At 50.7% G+C, this 20067-nt stretch overlaps 5 protein-coding genes across 5 annotated transcripts; 3 read left to right on the top strand and 2 right to left on the bottom strand.

Annotated features, from left to right (window-relative positions):
- Positions 1 to 4675: 4675 nt before the first annotated feature.
- Positions 4676 to 5811, bottom strand: CTHT_0000380 (uncharacterized protein; the record flags this gene model as incomplete). Its single annotated transcript, XM_006690530.1, has 2 exons — positions 4676 to 5713; positions 5785 to 5811. 2 exons carry the CDS (start codon positions 5809 to 5811, stop codon positions 4676 to 4678), a joined length of 1065 nt encoding a protein of 354 aa, XP_006690593.1.
- Positions 5812 to 9124: 3313 nt separating this feature from the next.
- On the top strand, positions 9125 to 9439 carry CTHT_0000370 (uncharacterized protein; the record flags this gene model as incomplete). The annotated part of the gene is made up of 1 exon (XM_006690529.1): positions 9125 to 9439. The coding sequence occupies one exon, from the start codon at positions 9125 to 9127 to the stop codon at positions 9437 to 9439; it is 315 nt and encodes a 104-aa protein (XP_006690592.1).
- A 1165-nt stretch (positions 9440 to 10604) lies between these two features.
- CTHT_0000360 (uncharacterized protein) lies at positions 10605 to 11591 on the top strand (the record flags this gene model as incomplete). Its single annotated transcript, XM_006690528.1, has 3 exons — positions 10605 to 10701; positions 11068 to 11346; positions 11407 to 11591. 3 exons carry the CDS (start codon positions 10605 to 10607, stop codon positions 11589 to 11591), a joined length of 561 nt encoding a protein of 186 aa, XP_006690591.1.
- Positions 11592 to 14023: 2432 nt separating this feature from the next.
- CTHT_0000350 (guanyl-specific ribonuclease-like protein) lies at positions 14024 to 14759 on the bottom strand (the record flags this gene model as incomplete). Its single annotated transcript, XM_006690527.1, has 2 exons — positions 14024 to 14367; positions 14438 to 14759. 2 exons carry the CDS (start codon positions 14757 to 14759, stop codon positions 14024 to 14026), a joined length of 666 nt encoding a protein of 221 aa, XP_006690590.1.
- An 850-nt stretch (positions 14760 to 15609) lies between these two features.
- Positions 15610 to 19443, top strand: CTHT_0000340 (uncharacterized protein; the record flags this gene model as incomplete). The annotated part of the gene is made up of 5 exons (XM_006690526.1): positions 15610 to 15952; positions 16014 to 16470; positions 17137 to 17503; positions 17710 to 18155; positions 18219 to 19443. The coding sequence occupies 5 exons, from the start codon at positions 15610 to 15612 to the stop codon at positions 19441 to 19443; spliced, it is 2838 nt and encodes a 945-aa protein (XP_006690589.1).
- Positions 19444 to 20067: the final 624 nt, after the last annotated feature.

Raw genomic sequence — 20067 nt, 5'->3', positions numbered from 1 at the left:
CTGTGGGACTGGGGTCGTGTATGTAGGGGAAGGTGAAGGGTCTCAACGTTGAGATAAGGCGCCCCGTGGCGGCATCCCAGGCTTGGCCCCAAAGTTCGATCTGGGAGGCCCTGGACTTGAATAGTTGGAAAGAGGTCCAGAACGCCCTCGGGTCCAGCCTGCCGGCGAGCGGGTTGTTAAAGGTAGCGAGGGGGCAGGAGAAGAAGTGGCCTCTAGACACTACTTTGCCACAGGGGCACTCCTTTAACGCCCCCCGGGGGTGGTTGAATCGCACGTGGTATTCCGAGAAGTCGCCATGGCCCGAAGCCTCCGCTAGCCAGCGGGAGAGACACTACCGGGAGAACCTTTCGAGGAAGGGCTTGGCTGTGTGTCCATCCCAAAGGGCCGACGCAGGCTTGTTAGCCCGCCACCATCCACGCATATCTGGGGGAGGCGCTCGGCGTCTCTTGGGGACGTCGAGAGGGAGGCCGAGCCACGCCCTGACGCCTAGGCGTTTGGGCTCCCACTGGGGCCTAGCCCCAAGGCCAGAAGCTGCCTGATGCAAACGGGACCAGCCGCGGTAAGGGGGTCGGGCAAGCCTTACATGCAGAGGGTGATTAGCCGGTAATATCTCGACCCGGCTTCTCCACCGTGCCCGCTCCCTGTCAAACAGGTACTCCGGGTACAAACCAGCCAGCCACCAGAGCCATGGGGCCGGTATCGTTCTCCACACCGGGAAAATCGCTCTCAGCGCCGCGTTCGCAAGGTGCGTACATTGATTAGCCGTGATTTGAATGCCAGTGTTGGTTGTATACGGCTGCCCAGATTACCGATATAATAAATCGTCGAAAAGTTAGGTATCACTCACCTCTTAAACTTCTGTCACATTTCATAAGCCATGAACACTCAACCACCGCCTTCACCATACCTTCCGTAGTTCGTTCGTGGAACCCAGAGATGAATTTTCCTCCAAGCGGCGTTCAATATGAGCCGACTGTGCTCTGCTTCCTTAACTGCGCTGCACTTTACGGCACACTTTGAGAACCCAGAGCAATTTCAGATGTGCCTGGCCGCCTGCCAGATAGGTACTAAGTGCATATTGGAAGACCTCAAACCTCTGGTTCTTTGTTCGTTCCTGTCATACTCCTCTCTAAATGGAATGTCATGTTATCAGGCACATTGTTATCGATCCACAGGAGTTTAGCAACCATGATATTTGGGAGATCCGGATGAGATAGCATTTTGAGAAATCCTTCCTGTAGTGAACGACCTCCAGCAGGTCGTCAAGTTGAAGACACAGAATTGCCGGTATGGGCTTTCGAGACAGGGGTGACCGAAGTCTTCAACACAATTATTGAGCACCGGACATCTGGTGAGTAACGAAGCGGCCCGACTAAGGGGCCACAGAGTCAGAATGCCATTGACTTTGTTAACAAGGTAAAGTACCTAAGTTTGTGGACAGGTTTTTACAGCATTCTCAATAGGGTTTGAGGAAATCGCTAAATATATCACCACCAATCCTCACTGACTTCCCAAAACAACCAAGTATGGACTAGCAGTGGATCGAGCATCACCGATATATATCCCTAAACTTCAAGCTTCACAGATACACTTCCAACTTTGCCACTCATCAACCTTGCCAACCCCATCCCAAACTGCTTTCCTAGGCCATGCACAAATCGGCCGCTGCCTTTTGACTCCCGATTTAGGATCCATAGGCCTATCCCACGTCGTTGCAACAACACTGTCTACCAACTCCCCTTCCTCAACCCACTTGATCAACCCCTCCAACGCATCAAATCTCTTATCTCCCTCAAACCCCGGGACAGACCACTCACTAGTACCCATCATGACGGCTTGGTACGCTCCTCCAATTGCCCAAGGAGCGTTTGACTCCTCGGGGGTGTTCCAGCAATGTTGCAGGCCAGGGATAAGGAACAAACGCATGAAAGAATGGACCAGGTCTGACCCCAGCATGGAACTAGTAAGATTGTACAGGAGATGGGTACTCTTTGCAGGGATCAGACCATCCGCTAGACCGTGCCAGAGCAGGAGTTTACCTCCACGACGGGCAAATGTTCGCAACGATGAAGTGAGGGCTGTCAGGGAGACAGTTGCATTGCCTGGGTCGAGGGACTCAGCCAGGGTGATAAGTGCTTCGGGCGTTGGGGAAGTGGGAGAGAGTGACCAGGTTGTGGTGTTAAGCAGGAAGTGCGATTGGTAACCTGTTCCATAAGGGGAAGGGATATTGTTTGGAGGGAGGACCCAAGGCCATTGTGGCTCAGAGGAGAGAGAGAAGCCAGGGTGAAGGAGCGACTTTGTTTCGGGATTGATCCAATCCGCATGAATGTCTTTCACTGTTCGAAGCTGATCTGCTGTCAGGCAGTCGGGCTTTTTTGACTCAGTTCGGCAGAGAAGGCGATCATAATCCAACTTGCAGAGCTCAGGAGCACTGATAATGTTGTCAATGACTCCGTCGACGCCGTCACATTGCCGAAGCACTTCACCTGCAACAAGCGCGATATCGCCGTGGGAAAGATGCTTGGGGTCAGACGGTGGCAGATTGTACAGGCCAACTCGGAGAATGTAAAGGTTAAGGTGATTTACCCACCATGCGGGCGCGCCAATCAGAGCTCCATCAAATGTGTCCGGAGAGATTTGAAGCTCCTTTAGGCCTTGGCGTCCACCGGTCGAGCAGCCGGAGTAGTACGAGTGTCGAATCAAGGTGGCGTAATACGCAGTGACGATTCTCTTCCCTAGGGTGACAGCACCATGCATTGCTCGCCAACCCCAGTCAGCCTGCTTCTCGGTGTTGTTCAATGCCCAGAGACTGTCAGTAGCTACCGAACTATGTCCAGTATCGGTGGACAGGGCTGCCATTCCACGGCGAGCTCCTGTTGCCCTAAGATTTTGGGATCAGTTTGGGTGCTATAATATCCAAGAATAGGAAAAGGCATACATCTCAAGCCAGTTGATCCCCCCTCCCCAGCCTCCATTACCAACGACCAAAAGTCTCGAGTTCCAGGCTTTTGGCAGAAATATTCCAAACCGGTAACCGCTCTTTAGAGAGGTCTTGACATGGATGGTGACAGCACATAAATTTGGGAGATTGCTTGGATTCCGCGGAAATGGGAGATTAGCCGCACCTTCTCCATAACTATTTCCATCTTGGACTTCTTCAACTCTCTCAACTGTTGCACCTTTGGGTAGAATTGCAGAGAAAGACTGATAGTCACAGCTCAGTGGTTGTGATGATGATGACAGACGAGATAGGCGTTCTGATAGGGGGAATCCAAAAGTTCTAAACGATAACACTATTGAGACAATCCCAATGATAACTACGTGGAACCAAGAAATAGTCAGTGACTCACTGCAGTCTATATTTATCACAAGATAAGAGCTGATACATAAGGCTGGGTGTCGCCGAAAATTTACGCACCTGCCACAATCGGACACCATTGTGTGACAGACGATCCAGTTTGTCTGATACCTTGACTCTTCTGTCTCCCGTTTTGTGCTTTTGTGTTTGTTAATTTTGCTAGCCCAGGCTTCATTTCGTTGCTGAATCCTTTAAGATATCTCAGAGTCGAGCCCGCCAATTCCAAGTCTTTGGTCGATGTCCCGTGGTTCTGTTGCTACCGGATCAATATGTCGCGAACTTGACTCTCCGTAACTTTTGGAGCGGCGATGTCAGCTAATACAAGCCACTTTGTGTGACAAAATACTATTCACCGACAGCTCAACATAAAGTCACGAGGGGTCGCCAAGGATAGAACGTTTGAAGCAGCACACAGAAGCCCACCTGTGGTGCTCAGGGGATGAAGGACCTGGAGACTGGAAGATACTGAACAAACCGCTCAGGCAGAAGTTTGCAAAATAAGAATTTGAAGCAGTGAGAGAGTATTCAATATGCTCTTTCCAACCTTTACGTAGAGCTTGGGGGGAAGTGGCGACTACTTCCCGCTCGGCAAATGTAACCCGAACATTAGCGCCGTAGGTGGCGACATGCCTCGGTTCAGGGGTACGCCCTGTTACCCCACCAACCACAACTTAATAAGTAAATAAAGGGCGGAAGGCAAAAGGCACGAACGTAACACCTTGTACGCAGGCGTCGACGAAGAGGGCAAACAAACTATATGAATTGATTACAGAACATGACAGCAATATCTTGGTTTGTTATCTTCTGTATCATTTATCTCCAACCGCACTTTAGCTTGTATTTCGATTTTAGTCGGTTACAGTGTAAACAGTCGGACTTTCTGCCCCTGACTTTTCTTCAGAAGCTCTTTGTTCTTGAGACCATAGTAAAACCTCAATGCGAGCGCTCCAATCGCGACAAAGAATAACATGGCTGCATTAACCCAATGGCCTGTCGGAAATCCTTTGTCTTTCTCACTGTCCTTGTAGATCCATACCCCAGGTATCTGGCCGATGCCTGCTCCGATACTCACGTTGAGCGCAATCGCTAGCCCAACAGCCGCTGTTGAATGGACATTTGTAGTGATCCAGCCAAGAAGTGGCCCAACGGCCGAGAAACATCCCATAGAGAAGAAAAGACATATGTAGCGCGCGTTATAGGCATCATGCGGCAGCAGAGCGGATACCATGAAGCTAGCTCCTGCAACAAGTGAGGCTCCTGCACAGTGGTACCCTCTGGCATTGAAACGATCTGCAGAATAAGACACCAACACCTGAATTACTGCTTCGCATTAGTGGGCCTTTCATGACTCGACCGAGGGGATTGGGACTTACCATACGAAACGGCATAAGGAGGAACGGTGAACAGTTGGCTGTCGAGTCCTTTATAACCCAAACCAGCGATGATCGTCGGTGAAAATAATGCGAGTGAGCTAAAGGGGACAGCGACGCCAAAGTAGATCGCATAATGGAGGTAGAGCCTCCACTCCAAGAGCGTAGCCTTCGCATCTTGCCAAGTCATCGTCTTATGATGCCGCTTGCTACCTTCAATCTTGAGTCTGGCCAATGCCACTTCCCTCTGTCTTGTCCCTTCTTTATAGAATTCTTCTGGATAGTCTGGCAAAAAGAACCATACTAATGCGGCTGACAGGCAGGACGGCAGGCCTTCGAGGATGAAGAGCCACCTCCACGCCGAGAGTCCACGTACCTGGTCCATATGTCCAATCCCATAAGCAATTGCACCACCAAATGCACCGCCAAGGGATGCACTCGCAAGAATAAAAGCAGCCCTGGCGCTCCTCTCATCTGCTCGGTACCAGAACGTCAGGTAGTAGACCAGCCCAGGGAAGAGGCCAGCCTCTGACGCGCCAAGCAAGAATCTCACCCCCGAAGCGGCTGCAAAGTCTTTAACCGCCCCCAAAGCCAAAGTTGCAATTCCCCATGCAACCATCAAAAAAGCAAGCCAGCGGGATGGGCGAAGTTTCTTCAGCAAGATGTTACTTGGGACCTCGAAGAAGGTGTAGCCGATCAGGAAAACCATCAGCGCGATGTTAAACTGATATGGCGTGGCGCCGATCTCGGTTTGCATGTCGTGACCTTTTTCAGCATTCAGAATGCGGGCATTACCGATGTTTGAACGGTCGATGAAGCAGAGGAAGTAGATGAACGCTGATAGTGGGAGGATGGTTAGGTCCTGGCGGAGGACAACCGCACGAGATTCACGCGCAGTGTAAGGAGCCGGTTCTTCTTCACTGTTAGGGACATTGTTGGTGCATTGGTAATATTCGACTGGGTGAGATGGCGTAGAAGCTGACGGCTGAGGAGAAAGATTAGAAAATTCAGAATTAGAAGCGGCCGGGTTTTCTCAGTAGGATGTGTGGTTCATACTTGACTGTTCCATGAGTACTTTTCCATCCTCAGTGGGATTGACCCTTCCTGGTCAAAAGCGAAGTTCGAGGCTTTGCTCATCACTTGGGGAATCGTTGATCTTTAGGATGTAAAGGCTGGAAATGGCTATCACAGGGAAAAGAAATAAGAAATGGTGAGATCTTCCCCGGCTTATTGGTATCGAATTCTGTTCGATTGTCGAGTCATAATATCAAAAGTGTCGTTGATCAATATGAGGAGAGAAACACCTTACACATGAGTTCATGTTGCACATTCTAAGGAAAGACCAACCAAAATCAAATGGTCCCACAAGTCTTCAAAAGCAACACCGACCCTTCTGAGACATGTTGTACCATCTAACAAAGCCAAAATTAGCCCTTTGCTGTAGTGTCGCTCCGTCCGTGAAACAGCAGCTGCTGTGGGAATGATAGCAGTTTGGTATGATGCTTAAAGGTTACATTTGACCTCGTCCAACACACAAACGGTAGTTTGCGGAGAGAGTTCATCTTCATTAGAATGAAGATAGCTCGTTCAAGGCCAATAATTTCAGAAGTTCGAATAAATTATCCTCATCTTCAAACAGTATATAAAACTCATTTGAGTTGGAAGATCACAATCATAAATATCTTGGTTCTTTATGGATGGAGAGAGTTGAGTGAAGTTAACTGGCTTGGGGTCATCCGGTAGATGACATTATGAATTTCGGGGGAGTATGGATCGCTAAATGCAAAGCACCAGAGTGAACTTTCTATATAAAGCATTTTCCTTAGACGTTTTGCGGTTTTTATTACAAACAAGTAGGTGTCTAGGATGAAAATAATTTGCGCACTGAAACTACATCCACAGAATAACAGACGGCACCATGTATTAATGTGATTGTCCCTTTGCGGAATAACCAGTGGACCTTCTAGGTCAAACAAAGTTCATGCACTGTGGTTTGGCACCGTCGTAAATGGACGATATTGCAGGAGTATACAGGCTTTCGAAACAATACCTGATGTGATGACTCAGAAATTGAGGAAATGAACGAAAAATTGCCCATGTTTGTTGTTTTGCAAAGCTGTTCAAACTTTAACTATCTGATTTTGATAGTCAGCAATGATGCGAAAAAAAAGAAGCTGCAAGGAGGTAAGAGAAATTGCCGAATGACTAATCACTGACTTTCAAATCATCAGCACAAACATAGCCCAACACCATAAGTTCGGCCCAAACCACCACAATGTGAATGGTGATTTCATTCCTCAAGAAGCACATACAGTATCTGACGCAGATATATGCACCACCATTTCAAGTACGTCAGAAGGTTCTAACTAATCAAGATAACGTTTTTCAAGCAAAGCTCTCATAAATCGTGAAATGGAAAAAAGGTCTGAAGCATTAGTGAGAGCCACTTCAGAAATATGATATTGGAATCAGGGTGAGAACCGATTAGGTATTGACCACGACAGATTTAAGCCTGATTCGAGATTAGCAACTTTTACAGCCAGAACGCTAAAACTACTATCTTGTCATCCTTCCAGTGTTTACGTTTTCATTAATGTCGAAAGTGGCGTTGGTCAGTTCAGTTGATGCGTTTGCCCTACAAAGATTTGGACATTGGTGTTAACACGCGAGAGTTGTTGGGATATTTGGTGGATATTATTCAAAAAGATTTGCAATGCAACTAAGAAAATTTTGCAACAGAGAGTTCTATTGTTGAGTTCAATTTTTTTTGGCTGTGTAACACTGTGTTCCAACCTAAAGTTAGTGGCGAGCTCTCAGGTGAAGGGGTAGAAGTTGGGTAATGTGTAACCGTAATAACGATGTGATGTTGCAAAGGGTTGGATCATGACTGTCAGCGCTAGGTGGCAGACAGATTAGTAAAACTGCGATATATAGCAAGACAGCTATTCGAAGACATGCTTTGGAAGTCATATGTAATTGTACTATGAGGCCAGATGCTATAGGCCACTTCTCCTCCTGCCCCCTCACTAATTTCAACCAAGAGAAGTCCTTCATCGTGTCCGGGCAGCTTCCTTTATGGAATCCTCTTGCCCTTTGAGTCCCTCGGCTTCCAGGATTTTCAGGGGTCCGTGTAACACCAGAGTTTGCCTCAAGAACTGGGCTCTTCCCTCACGACTGGTTGCCGACAACAATGATTTACTGAAGCAGCCCGGTCGACTCGAAGTTGACATGGACAGTATCCGGAGCGGGTTCGGCATCTTTGGTGCTTGTTACTGTCATGGAGTGTCTGAGAATTCAACAGTAATTTCCAAGCTCAGCTTTTCCACATCCTGGGCAAGTTGGGCAGATACTAGCCGTCCTATGTAAAGAAACGGAACGTTAAAAGTACCCTTATTGCCTGCCGAGCGAACAGAGAGCCTTGGTGCCAGTAATCCCCTGAGGACGTTGGGTCGTGCTCACCACGACGGCGAGCAATAGCTACACTATCATGCTATATACATGTCACACTTGGAAAAGACACGGAGGGGAAAAAACCTGTGCAAAAAGAGGTAGCGAGGGATGTGGGTACTCGGGAGGGGCGGGGCCCTACTCCCGGAGAGCAAGTAGGATCTGGATCTCTAAATCTGATACCGACTTGGAGGAGTAGACGTCAGGCTCCCTGTCCTCGCGGGGTTGGGCCATTTGTGCAAGGGAGAACGAGGAGAATATGGCGTCGGGATGAGTTGACCTTCGGTGGCGGTGAACGTTTGACCCAGGAGATCGATCTGAAAAGCTCTAGATTTAAATATTTGGAAGGAGGACCAGAAGGCCCTGGGATCAAGCCACCCTATCAGCGGGTTGTTCTTCCTCTCCTTGACACAAGGACATTGAGGACCAAGAAAGATTATTACACGTATCAATCGACTTCGTTGTGCACCCATATCGTTAGTGGCTATTATCTAACCCATTCGACCCATTGTTGATCCCTGCCTACACCAGACCAAGTCCCCTGTTACAGGTGTACATTTCCCTGACGATGGGGACTTGTGCACTCGATTTGCGACTGGGCTCATGCTGCGGAGGGCGGATAAGACGGCAGTGGATGTGAACATCCAGTTCGCCAACGACCTGCCGGACAGGGCGTCTCCCAAATAGGCCTTCCGCAGGTCAAGCTTCGATAAGGGTGTTTTGCCGGTATTATCCGCGAAAGAAACTCATGAGCATTCGCAATGAGAAGCGCTTCTCGAAAGGTATCTTACGCGTCCAGATAGTAGGTCCGGAGGTCTCTTCCTTGACATTGGTTGATCTGCCGGGCATTTTCCACACAGCCGCGGTCGACCAAGATTTCCGTGGAAAGGAAATCGTCGATTTTCTTATCAACAGCTACATGAGCCAGCTGGAGAGCATTATCTTCGCTATGGTCGCGGCCAATAACCAACTGGTTAGCCAGGTTGTCCTGCGAAAGGCTGAAGAACATGACCCAAACCGCGAGCGCACAATCGGTACCATTACCAAGCTTGACTTGGCCGGACCAGGCTCAGCAAACGAGCGCAATTACCTGGACTTAGTTAAAGGCCGCGAGAGCATGCAAAAGTTGTCGCTGAACTGGTACGTTTTACGCAATCGGTTTGAGGATGAGCGCTCTTCGGATGCCTACACACGGGATGCCAACGAGGAGCGCTTTTTCCAGACAGGAGCTGGATCCATGTTAATTCTGCCAATCGCGGCGTAGAGAGCCTGTGCAAACGGCTCAGCAAAGTCTTGCCGGATCACATCGAGCGAGTCTGCCAGGTTTAATCTGTGAAACTGAGGAAACTTGCGGTCTAGGCAAGAGAAGCTGGAACATTTAGGGAGGTCGAGAAGTTCACCGGAGGACATGCGGTCGTACCTCCTGTCCATCACTGATGATTTTCAGCAGTTGGCTCGCGATGCAGCTGTCGGACGGTACAGTGATCCGTTCTCTGCGGGTTATTCGGGAATGGCACAAAATTGCGTGCGACCCTTCAGGATCTCAACAGCGCTCTTAATGTTGTGCTGAGGAAGGAAGGGGCTCGCTACGATATCCAGCGGGAAAATGCTATTGTAGACGCCGATAGTGATGACAATGGTGAGACGGAAGAAAGCCCAGGGTATCTCAAGCCTTTCACTCCTTGTATGATGTCTCGGGTTCAGAACCAATTGCTGAAGCCGACCTTGCTGTCCGCCTTGAGATCATCGCTTCTGGAAATAAAGGCGAAAAATTCCCGGGGATTTCAACTCTGAGCTTGCTCTGCAACTGTTCAAGTTGCAAGCCAAACGCTTGCAGGATATTTCTAAGATCCACTTGAACCATGTTTTGATATTCAGTAAGGCCTTTGTCGAGCGTGCCTTCACTCATATCACCAGGGCAGATGAGCGCACTTCTCAAAATACCTTGGCGTCTTGCACGAATCCATTGTTTGATGAAAGAACCATACCATTCGGCAAAAATTTCAGGAACTATCTTGCTTGTATACCGAGGGCTATGGACTCTCGCTTGAAAATGAACACCGGACACGGGATGTCCCGGCGGACTCTCCGTTGTACAGGCAAGCTGGTCGCCCAGTGTCTAAAGGAGGAGCATCCAGAGCTCTTTCACAAGCAGCTTGCTGGGAGTCGGCAGAAAATCATAAAAGCGCTGCTCAGTTCCACAAATCCGCATGCCAACCAGTTTGGCACTCGGAAGATCCTGGATATGATGACATGAGCTCTATGAGATGAGTCGTCCTTTCAGTTTTATCACCAGGACTGAACTACTCTTCTGACAAGATGTTCTTGGAACGCTCATTAAGAGTATCATCAACTTGGCTGTTGAGAACTCCCTCGTTTTGGACCTTCCGGCTATTCCTACCCATTAGAGTTGGCCTCAAATTCTGAGGATGTTCACACCGAACGGGCACAGCAGCAGTGACAAATCAATATCCTCCGAAAAGATCTTTGTCGCTGCTAGCAGCACAAGCGGAGGGGACATTTTTGGTATGTCACTGCGAAAGTACAGAAAGACGGTTAGTCTTCTGACCAAATTGTCAAGTCCTCCCTTTTTGCCTTAGCTCAACTCTCTCTCCTCAGGCTTGCCGCCTCCATATCCACTGAGTCTCCGATATCGTAAATTTTCAGCCTCGTCTTCCAGTCTTTTGACCACGGTAATGGATCTTGAACACAGGAAGGTAGCATTAACCGGCTAATTTAGGCTCTGGGCATGAAAGCTGGTACTATTGTGCCACAACTGGCATCTGAGAAGCATCCATTTCTCTTTTTTCCCACCGCCAAGATGAAGAGCTAGACGTCATGCCGGATTCTTCAGCAAAGCCTACGTTCGCTCTAACATCCGCTGTGCGCCAGGCACGTTGCAAACCTCTGTGACCACTACCACCCAGACCGCTACAAAAGCTGCGCCTCATCATGAGCCTCTGTTTGGAGCCCCAAGCAAGCCATCCGGTCTTTCAGTTACTTTTCCTATAAGTAAGCCTTTTGGGGAGTTCGCTGCGAATGACTCTAAGCCTTTCCCCTCCACTAGTGATGACACGTATTCCAGCCCGAATAACTTTGTGAGCGGCACAACACCCCCCGGAACCACTCCCAACACCAACGACATGGGGCTGTTTGATAAGTCTCTGCTCAGTACCTAGACCTTTGCTACTCTCCCCGGTATTACTAGCTTACTTCGTTCCGCCAATTAAGGGGCGGCCTTGGAATGCATTGGTGCCAATTTTATGAACCATTATGTTGTTCAGCACGGTATCGAGTCGGCGTCGGTAGGCAAAGACCTTTTCAGGATTGACGATATCCCCATTGACTTCAGAAGCCCTCAGCCGGTCGAATATTTTGACAAGATTATCGAACGCAGTCAGGTTGGCGTCGTTTAAGGGATAAAAAACGTTCCGGGACCAGATTTTCTGCTCGAGATGATCTGCTCGAAATGAGAAATGGCCGGAGAAATATCCACGATAGTGTCACCGAACGGCGTACCGGAGACGAAGTCAGGTTAGAAAACTAGTGAGAAATTTGAGTACGCTCCTTGACATACTGTAGTCAATTGGCGGTTTCGTTCCTCTTGCCAATATGTTCGTAAAACTCGTCCATCATTATAGAAGGAGGCAGGACTGATAATCTTGTCCGCTCGACATCAACTATGAATTGACTGCCCAGACGGGATAGCGACAATGGTGATATTAACGATCACATACTCGTTTAGGAAATGGCACCGGGCAGAAAGTGGCAGATAGTCTCACCGTTAGACCTCTTCTCAGCAGTGACAGTCGCACTAAGAGTTCTCACCTCAGAGCTCAAGAGCTTGTCGTCCCTATCGACACCCTCGTATCAGCCTTTGATCTTGAGGATCTTCGTGTCAAACTTTGCCTTGGCATCCTTGAACATGAGACCACAGTTTCGAGCGGGAGCGACGATGGCGTTAGGACCTATCTAGTATCCGATCGACCAGCTGCTTGGTCAGCTCGTAGTATCAATAGCACCAGAAGCCATACCTCTCATCAAACGGGCACATCCCCGCCCTGGTATCAGGGTGGCTATGCTTTGGTTTGGCTCCTCTTCAAGAAGAGGAAGAACTGTTAGAAGTTTCTCCCTCCAAGCAGCCAGAACCTCAGCCTTCGCCCTCCGCAAACCACTCTTCAGCGCAATAGGCCCGTACATCTCCTGCGTCTTCCCCAATCCTTGTTCATCACACAACAACCTGCCCGGGCACATCATTGAGAGTAAACCTTGACAAGTTCGACAACCCCATCAGCTGGTGGTCAAACAGCCCCCAGAGACTTACCCGGCAACCTCTTGACCGGCATCCTCTCCTTTTTAGCTCCCCTCCACGATGCAATCGCCTGACGCTTCTTGTACTCCGTGGTGTCCATGTTGAGGAACTCGTGATATCTGCGCTATTCTGAAGCGGTAACTCCCGTGTTGTCGCTACCGATATAAGTATCTACGACGATCAGGTCAACCGCATCGTAGTCGTCGTCTCGGGCGTTCGTAACATCGTAGTCTCAAGCGGCGGGGTCGACGAGGGCGATAGGTTCGGGGGTGACAGTGACGGTTGGCCTAGGGTTAGGGGGATGGAAGACGTGTCGGGAGGGGGGTGTTGTGATTGGTTAGGGGGCTGACCGGGGAAGATCGGCATGCTGAGAGTCGGTGGCGCCTGTGAGGTGGGATGTTGATCGCTGATGGCCAGATCGTGGAATGTTTGGCATGGGGGTATGGGCATCATCGTCGTCATAAAATGGTTCATCTACCAAGTCTTCTGGGTTCTCCTCATCAGGAGCATACAACCCAATCATAATCACTCTAAGAGATGGAACCAATGATCTCTTGACATGGCGTCCCTGTCCTTATAGCACGACGAAACCGGGTAAAGAGCGCAGACATATTGCTGCCCACAAGCCAATCCCTTGGTGCGAGATCGAGAAGCTTGATCCTTGTGCTTGGGCTAGCTACTATCCATACTCTGGAAATTCGATTGGTTCGTAGCCAAATCGTATAGCCGACGGTACAATTGTTACGATACATGATGTCCCGGACTGTCTCCATGGTATTTGCAGTTTTTCTCACTGGCAGTGTCGCGGACCTCCTTGGGAGCAAGTCGAGTAGTGGCTTTAGCCACTGCTCGTGGCAGTCGTGCTTGACCACGTTGAGCGTCAGCGTTGGGAACTCCCAGTAGTCGCGCACGGCAGACGACCGTTAGAGTAGGATGATGGAGTTCAGAGAAGACCAGACGACACTGCCAATTGACAAGGCACCTATGAACTCTCAGGAGCTGCCATCAGGTTTATACCCATCAGGTTTATACAGATGTCTATCTATGCCGAACAGAGGGCAACTCTCTCGCGGAAAAACAGGCATGATTGACGCACACAGGCTGGGTACACCATTACCCATGGTCAAGGGACAGACATATAAGGAGCTCTCCAATCCAGTTCAACATCTTGCTTCATCCGACGAACAAAGCTGCTGCCCGGAATATTTCGCGTCGACGCATGCGATGAGGGAAACAAAATTTCCTCTGCTGTAACTGAAGAGAGCTTGGGCTAATTATTTCTGTCGTGCCTAGGGGCTGTTACACAATGAGAGCACCCAGGGATCTGGAGAAATGTCACAACATGTGTGTGAATGGGGAATCTTAATCCCTGAAAAATGTAACCTCATCAGCCAGCAGGCCAATCAAGCAGCCCAAGGTTTCATTATCATTAATCCTATGTCTGGCAACATCAACTGGGTATGTCTAGATTGTGTCATAACCACGTCAAACTCGCACTTGATATGAACACATTATTCGCCTGTCTGGTCGGTCCATTTAAAAAGCAAACAAGGCTGCCACGATACCGGCTAGAATACCCCCAACAACAGGACCTTTGCGCAGAGCGCTCGACTCCTCATCATCGCCGTCCCTTGCAGCCGTCGGAGTCGCGGTAGCAGCCGATGAGGTTGCAGACGAGGGCGATGACACAGTCGCGGTGGCTGACGAGGCTGGCTTGGAACTGCTGCTGGGGGTAGCGGGCACATCAACATCGACATAGACCTCCTCGCACGAGACAAAGCCGTTGGTGGTGCGGGCGCCGGTGTGGGTCATGGAGCCGACGTAGATGCACTCGCCATTGAGGTTGGGGTTAAAGACGACACGGTCAGGACCGGGAGCTCCTGAGGGATTATCAGCGGTCGTTCAAAGATACAAGCACGCATAATTCCCTCGAGGGCAGGGATAACATACTGCCTGAGTAAATCTGGCCGTTGCTCAAAATCGGGAACTCCTGGTACGGGCCGGATGTAGAGAACACCAGACCCTCGCGGTTGTTGAAGGTGTGCGGGTACTTGCTGCTGCCGATCTGCTCACCCGCGGCATACAAGCGGCAGCCCTCCGCAACGGCATCATCGACCTGATCCTTGGAATAGACGTGGGTGCCGCAAGTGACGTTACCCAAAGTGGCGGTCCCCTGGCGTGCTTGGAGGAGCGTGACTCTGCCATTGAAGACGTCGGCGGCCGCCGCAGCGCCGCTGAGGAGCGTGTACAGTGAGAGGAAAGTCAGGTGCATGATGATAAGTTGGGTTATGTCGTCGGGACGAAATGCGGAGAGTTTCGCTGGGAGATTTTTGGGATCGCGAACTGGATTGTGGAATGGGGAAAAGAAAAAGTCGAACGGCAAATGAAACGAAACTGAAATGCTGGCGGCCTCGCGCCAGCACCAACAACCACGGCCATCCACGTTGTTCATCTCTCCCTCTCGGCCGCTAGTAATCTGGTCCCTGCCAAGCCTTTCACCAGAGCTGAAAACTCACGACCCACAGGTGGGAAGATCTGCAGATCCACTTCATGGGCGCTGCTCGAATCCGGGATCCCCGAATGATCACATTAAAGATATCTTCGGCGAAATATCTCCGTTAATTGAGAAGTCTAGCAGCGGCTCATCATGATGAACGGTTAAAGAGGCTGTAATGCTTAGATTCAACCGTATCAATTGGAAATGAAGCGTACGATTTGTATGTGTAATGGTAAACAGGGATAATAAATGACTGCTATCGCGTTGTACCGAAGCTGGTATCAGTTTGCGGAGATGATGTGGAGTGATTGTTTGCGCTGGAACTGCAACCCCACTGACGTCAATCCCCCACATTCGTCCATCGAGGGGTCCAGGGCACCAAATCAAGGGTTGTCACTGCCACACAAAAAGACCGTTGACCTGGTCTTGAATAAGTGTAAGTCGCCCGTCACTGCTTCGAAGAGTGAGAGCGTTCCGTCCACGAGTGTGTCAAGCAGGCCGCTTTGCAGGCAGCCGTCCATATAAGACAGCTGGCCTGCATCCCATCGAAGAGACGATCATTTCCTCTGAGCCTCATCAACTCACGCCTCAACAACTCCTAGAATCACGAGCTCCAAAATCCGTAATGGCGACAAGTCCGTCCCCATTAGAGATTTTAGCCCCTCTCGGCAAACTAGATGCCACCGATGCGACAGTGCAGGCAGCGGTGACCATGCTTGTGGACCAGGCCAGAGCTCTTCCTGCTGAGTCCATCGCCGACCTGCTCTGGGACACATGGGTTGCTGTGTTCGAGGTAGCTGGTCAGACGCCCGTCGACCGGCAAGGTAAACTTGTCGAGTTTATGGTCGAGCTGCAAAAGGTAAAAGTTACGGGAGCAAACGGACAGCCGTTGAAAGATGAGAACGGCGGGGTGGTATGGACGGACCTCCCAACCTTCGGATGGGTAGCCAGGGAGAAATGGAATTTTGGTGAGTTTTGTGCCAGCAAATTGTTAAATTCTATAGAGGCATGCAGCTGACAAGCAAGCAGATCCACGAAATACCTTCGCCAGCGAGTCAGACCGCAAAACATGGGAGAACTGGACTTCCTTTCTCGCGCAGCTGACTGCGCGCGCTGACCCTGATCACCCGCAGTTCGACTTCACTATGTACGCACTATGGGCGATACGTGAGGCTCTTGAGGAACCGGATGTGGGGGACCCATTTGCAACAGCCCATCGGCTGGCAGCAATATGGATGCGATTCTGCGGGAAGCAGATACGCCAGTTGTCGCTTGATGAGCAAGAGCTACCAGAGAACTGTGGCGCGCCGGGAAGCAAGCACAAGTGGTGGGGGTTTAAGGGCTTCAGCATTGACCGCTGGAAGTTGTGGCAGAGAGAACTCAAGGGAATCGGTGACCGCAATGAAGATGCGCAGAAAACGCTGGGGATCATGCAGGCGTGGGACCTGCAGTTACCGGAAGTGGTCAAGGTGAACAAGCATGAATGGTGGGAAGTGAAGGATTAGTCAGAGCCTCAGAGCCAAAAAAAAAAAAGAAAACACTGCTCTTTTTCGACTGCATTTGTATTGGCATAACACTTCGAATTGGAATCCGGAAAGCTTATGTGATAGAAGATTATATTCGGAGAGCTTGCGATTACGCCTACTAGAAGTTGATGTGCAGTGTGTGAGATGGTCTCCGATTGGGTCCCAGTGTTCTTCCGAACCAACGATGATGAGTGGTGCGCATCGCGTTCTGATGAGCGAGGGTTGGGGTCTGAAACGCTGGCCCCGTTATTACGCAGCGCAACGTCACATGGTCAGGGGCTGGAGGGAGCATGCAGAACACCCAGGCAGACGGGGGAAGTCCGCAGCACCGACTACACAGTTAAGGGAGGAACGAACATATTATTTTTCGTGTTCTAGGCCAGGGCCCCGAAACGCAGTGGCCTCTTAACGGAGAGAAATTGACGTTGTGGGACAGCAAAAGAGGCAGTGACTGGCTTCTGTAGCTCGTGCTAGTGCTGTGACGTGGAAGAGAACAAAGTGTCGGCCAGGAACTATGGACCGGGGCATTGGTTGTGGGTCGTGTCATTCTTGGCGGGGACTCCCCATTGGTTGTGTACGCAGCAGACTCACGCAGCGTCCCATATTTCGCCACAACCTCCAGTTAGCCCCATCGTCCAGCTCCAAGGCTCTGTCTCCGTCGCCTCCGCTGATTCGCATCTCGCTGCAAGCTGCAACGCTTCCCGCTGCACGCCGAATTTGCCTGCGCCGGATCGACATTCAGCACTCAGCATTCGCACCAACATTATCGCTGCTGACAGCTCACAACAACCAGCACGCAGCACTCAGCCCACGCAGGCCCTCAAAGCCACAGCGCCGCTGAAAAGTCCGCGGTCGCAGCGGTCGTGGTGGCCCGTGGGGCGCCCCAAAAACAATGCGAATGCTTGTCCCGTCGCCGTTGCCGACCGGCGATCGCCTCACAAAGCTCACCCGGCTCAACCGACGTCACCACCCGCCGCTCGCCATCCCGGCTCCGTCTGTCACTTAGCAACATATTGCCAAGCAGCCGACCTGGCCGTCCCTGACAGTAGCTAGGCTCCACAGTCCACGCCAACTACCGAATCCCGGACGTCAACTCCCGTCTGCGCGCAGCTGCCAAGTGAACTCCACACGGCGTTTGACGTCGCGCGAGAGTCTGGATGGACTGCAGTCCGTCGCCGGTGGAAAACAGGCACCGGCAGGGCCATCTGGCCTTGCTGGATGCGGCCGAGAGCGTGACAGGACTGGTCCTCGATGACGATGATGCCCATATCTTTATCAAGGAAGAGTCATTGAGCCCCATCGTCACATCCACTCCGGTAGTTTCTGTTCTCTCAGACGACCGGGAGAACCCTAAACCTTCCCTGGCGGGGCTATCAGAGCGAAAGCCGAATGGCTCTTTACCATCACCAACAAAGTCCTCTCAGTACCACTCGGTTACCAGTTCCCGCAGGCATGGAAGAGTGGGGAAGCCCGTGTCAAGATCTCTCCATCGGGGACCCCCAGCATCAGGGAATATGATTATCCCACGAAGAGTGGAAGACTGGGAACCATGGAAGGACATTCTCCATGACTTGTACATCACACAGAATCGAATTCTCCGAGATATTATTGTCATTATGGAGACCAAGCACAATGTCCGAGCGACGTGAGTGTTCTCCCTCTCCTATAATTTTTCTTAAAGGTTGTCTGGTGTTGAACATCACTTCAGGCCGAAGATGTATAAGAACCAGTTCGCGAGATGGGGCTTCTTCAAATATGCTGTGAAAAAGCGGCCGCGGATCCAGTCAGACTCGTCTGTGTCTGACCGAAGCACCGACGATCTCGATAGTATGCAAATCGTTCGTCCCAGCAACGGGTTGATCCATGCGGGTGACAGCGCGCGTGGCATTCAGTCAGGTCTGAGCGCCATCCGTCGTTTCCTCCAAGCATATGTTGATCAGGATCCTGCAAATCGAAATGCCGAAGAGGTAGCCGGCTTCGTCGACCCCTGCTACCGTTACTTCAAGGTTGCCATGGATCTGTTCGATCTCCGAGAGAATATCGAGGGAGGTCAGGTCTTACGCCTGGCCTTTCTGCACATTGAGCGCAAACTAGCGAAGCCAACCATGAAGTCTTTCTCCGATCTCTGCTTATTAATACCACACTTATTACTTGAATCCGGCCGTCGTGATATCTTAGGGGCATACTTGCGCTATCTGAAGGGGCTAGCCATCCTTAAGTTCGGCAAAAACCACCCGGTCGCTGAACTGGCTTCCTCCTTCGCCGCTCTCGCTGACCGGCCCGAAGACATGTTGCGCTACATTACAGCTCTGGCTCAGCTTAATGCTGATACTATCTCGGCGCTTCCAGTGCTGGATCGCACACGACAATGGGCACGTTACCAGTATTTTGCCTGCGAACGTAGCACCTCCTCACCATTAGCCATCACATACCCCGATGCCCAGTCCCAGACACAGCCCCGTCTCACATCTGCCTCCCGCCCCGACGGCCACCACATGATCCGGCTCGAAGCCCAGTCCGTCTACTGGGCCCAAAAACTCATCCTCCACGACCCCCTCGCCGATTCCCTTGCCCACCAATGGCTCGATCTCTCCTTCGCTCCCGACTACGCCACCCAATGTGAGGCGCTGCTCACCCGTCTCGCCGCTGCACCTTTACCCAGCCCCTTCGGCCGCATGCTCGAGTGCCTGGTCATCGGCTGGATACACGACTATTACGATTATATCGGTAATTGGGAGATGATGTTTGAGTGGGGACGGCGCGGGCTTGAACTGAGCAGGGACGAGCAGTATGCGCTATGGTCGATGCATTTGGAGGAGAGGATGCGGGTATGGGGAGACGTAAGGGAAGCTGAGAGGTTGAGGGAGCGGAGGAGGGCCGATCAGTGGTTGGAGAAGGTTAGGGGGGATGTGGAGAGGTTGACTTTGGGATAGGGAGGTTAAAATAGGGTTGGGCAGGTATTTTAGAGAGGGACAGGTGGCTTGACTTCTTGGTTTCTCAAAACAACATTCTCGAGTTGAGTTTGGATGGGGATTTACAGGACCCTGCATCTTTTTCGCTAGCTGCATTGGGCTATGATTTTGGGTAGTATAGTTGGAAGCTTGCGAGAGAGGACAGAACCTCATTTCATGTGTATACTACTAATTGCCCTAATTGTGTATATCTGCTTTAGCTTTTTCTTGGATTTGAGATGTACATGAGAGCGCATAAACTATGCAGTTTGTGTTCAAGCGGGAATAAGAAAAACGAGAATCGGGGCCCGAAATGAAAGCATTCCTTCCGCAAGATTTCTCTGGTGATGTGTTTGTTTGCTTGCCGAATCCAGCGGGGTAGGATGATCTTCATAACTTCACTTCCATACCCTTAAATAACGAAGCCCTGTCCTTTCTCGTTCCGGTTCTCAAATTTTGATTCGACACGTGACTGCCAGTCTCATCTCCAAAGAGTGGTGAAAAGCTTCTGATTGATCCACCGGACTCATCGAGCATCTCCGGTCGTACATTAGGGCTGGCCGAGTCCGATTGCAGTTCGCCGATTTACTCCTGAATGGTGGAAAA

The sequence above is a fragment of the Thermochaetoides thermophila genome, assembly GCF_000221225.1.
Source record: "Thermochaetoides thermophila DSM 1495 unplaced genomic scaffold scf7180000011801, whole genome shotgun sequence".
Lineage (NCBI taxonomy): Eukaryota > Fungi > Ascomycota > Sordariomycetes > Sordariales > Chaetomiaceae > Thermochaetoides > Thermochaetoides thermophila.
This window is presented reverse-complemented; position numbering and strand designations above follow the sequence as displayed.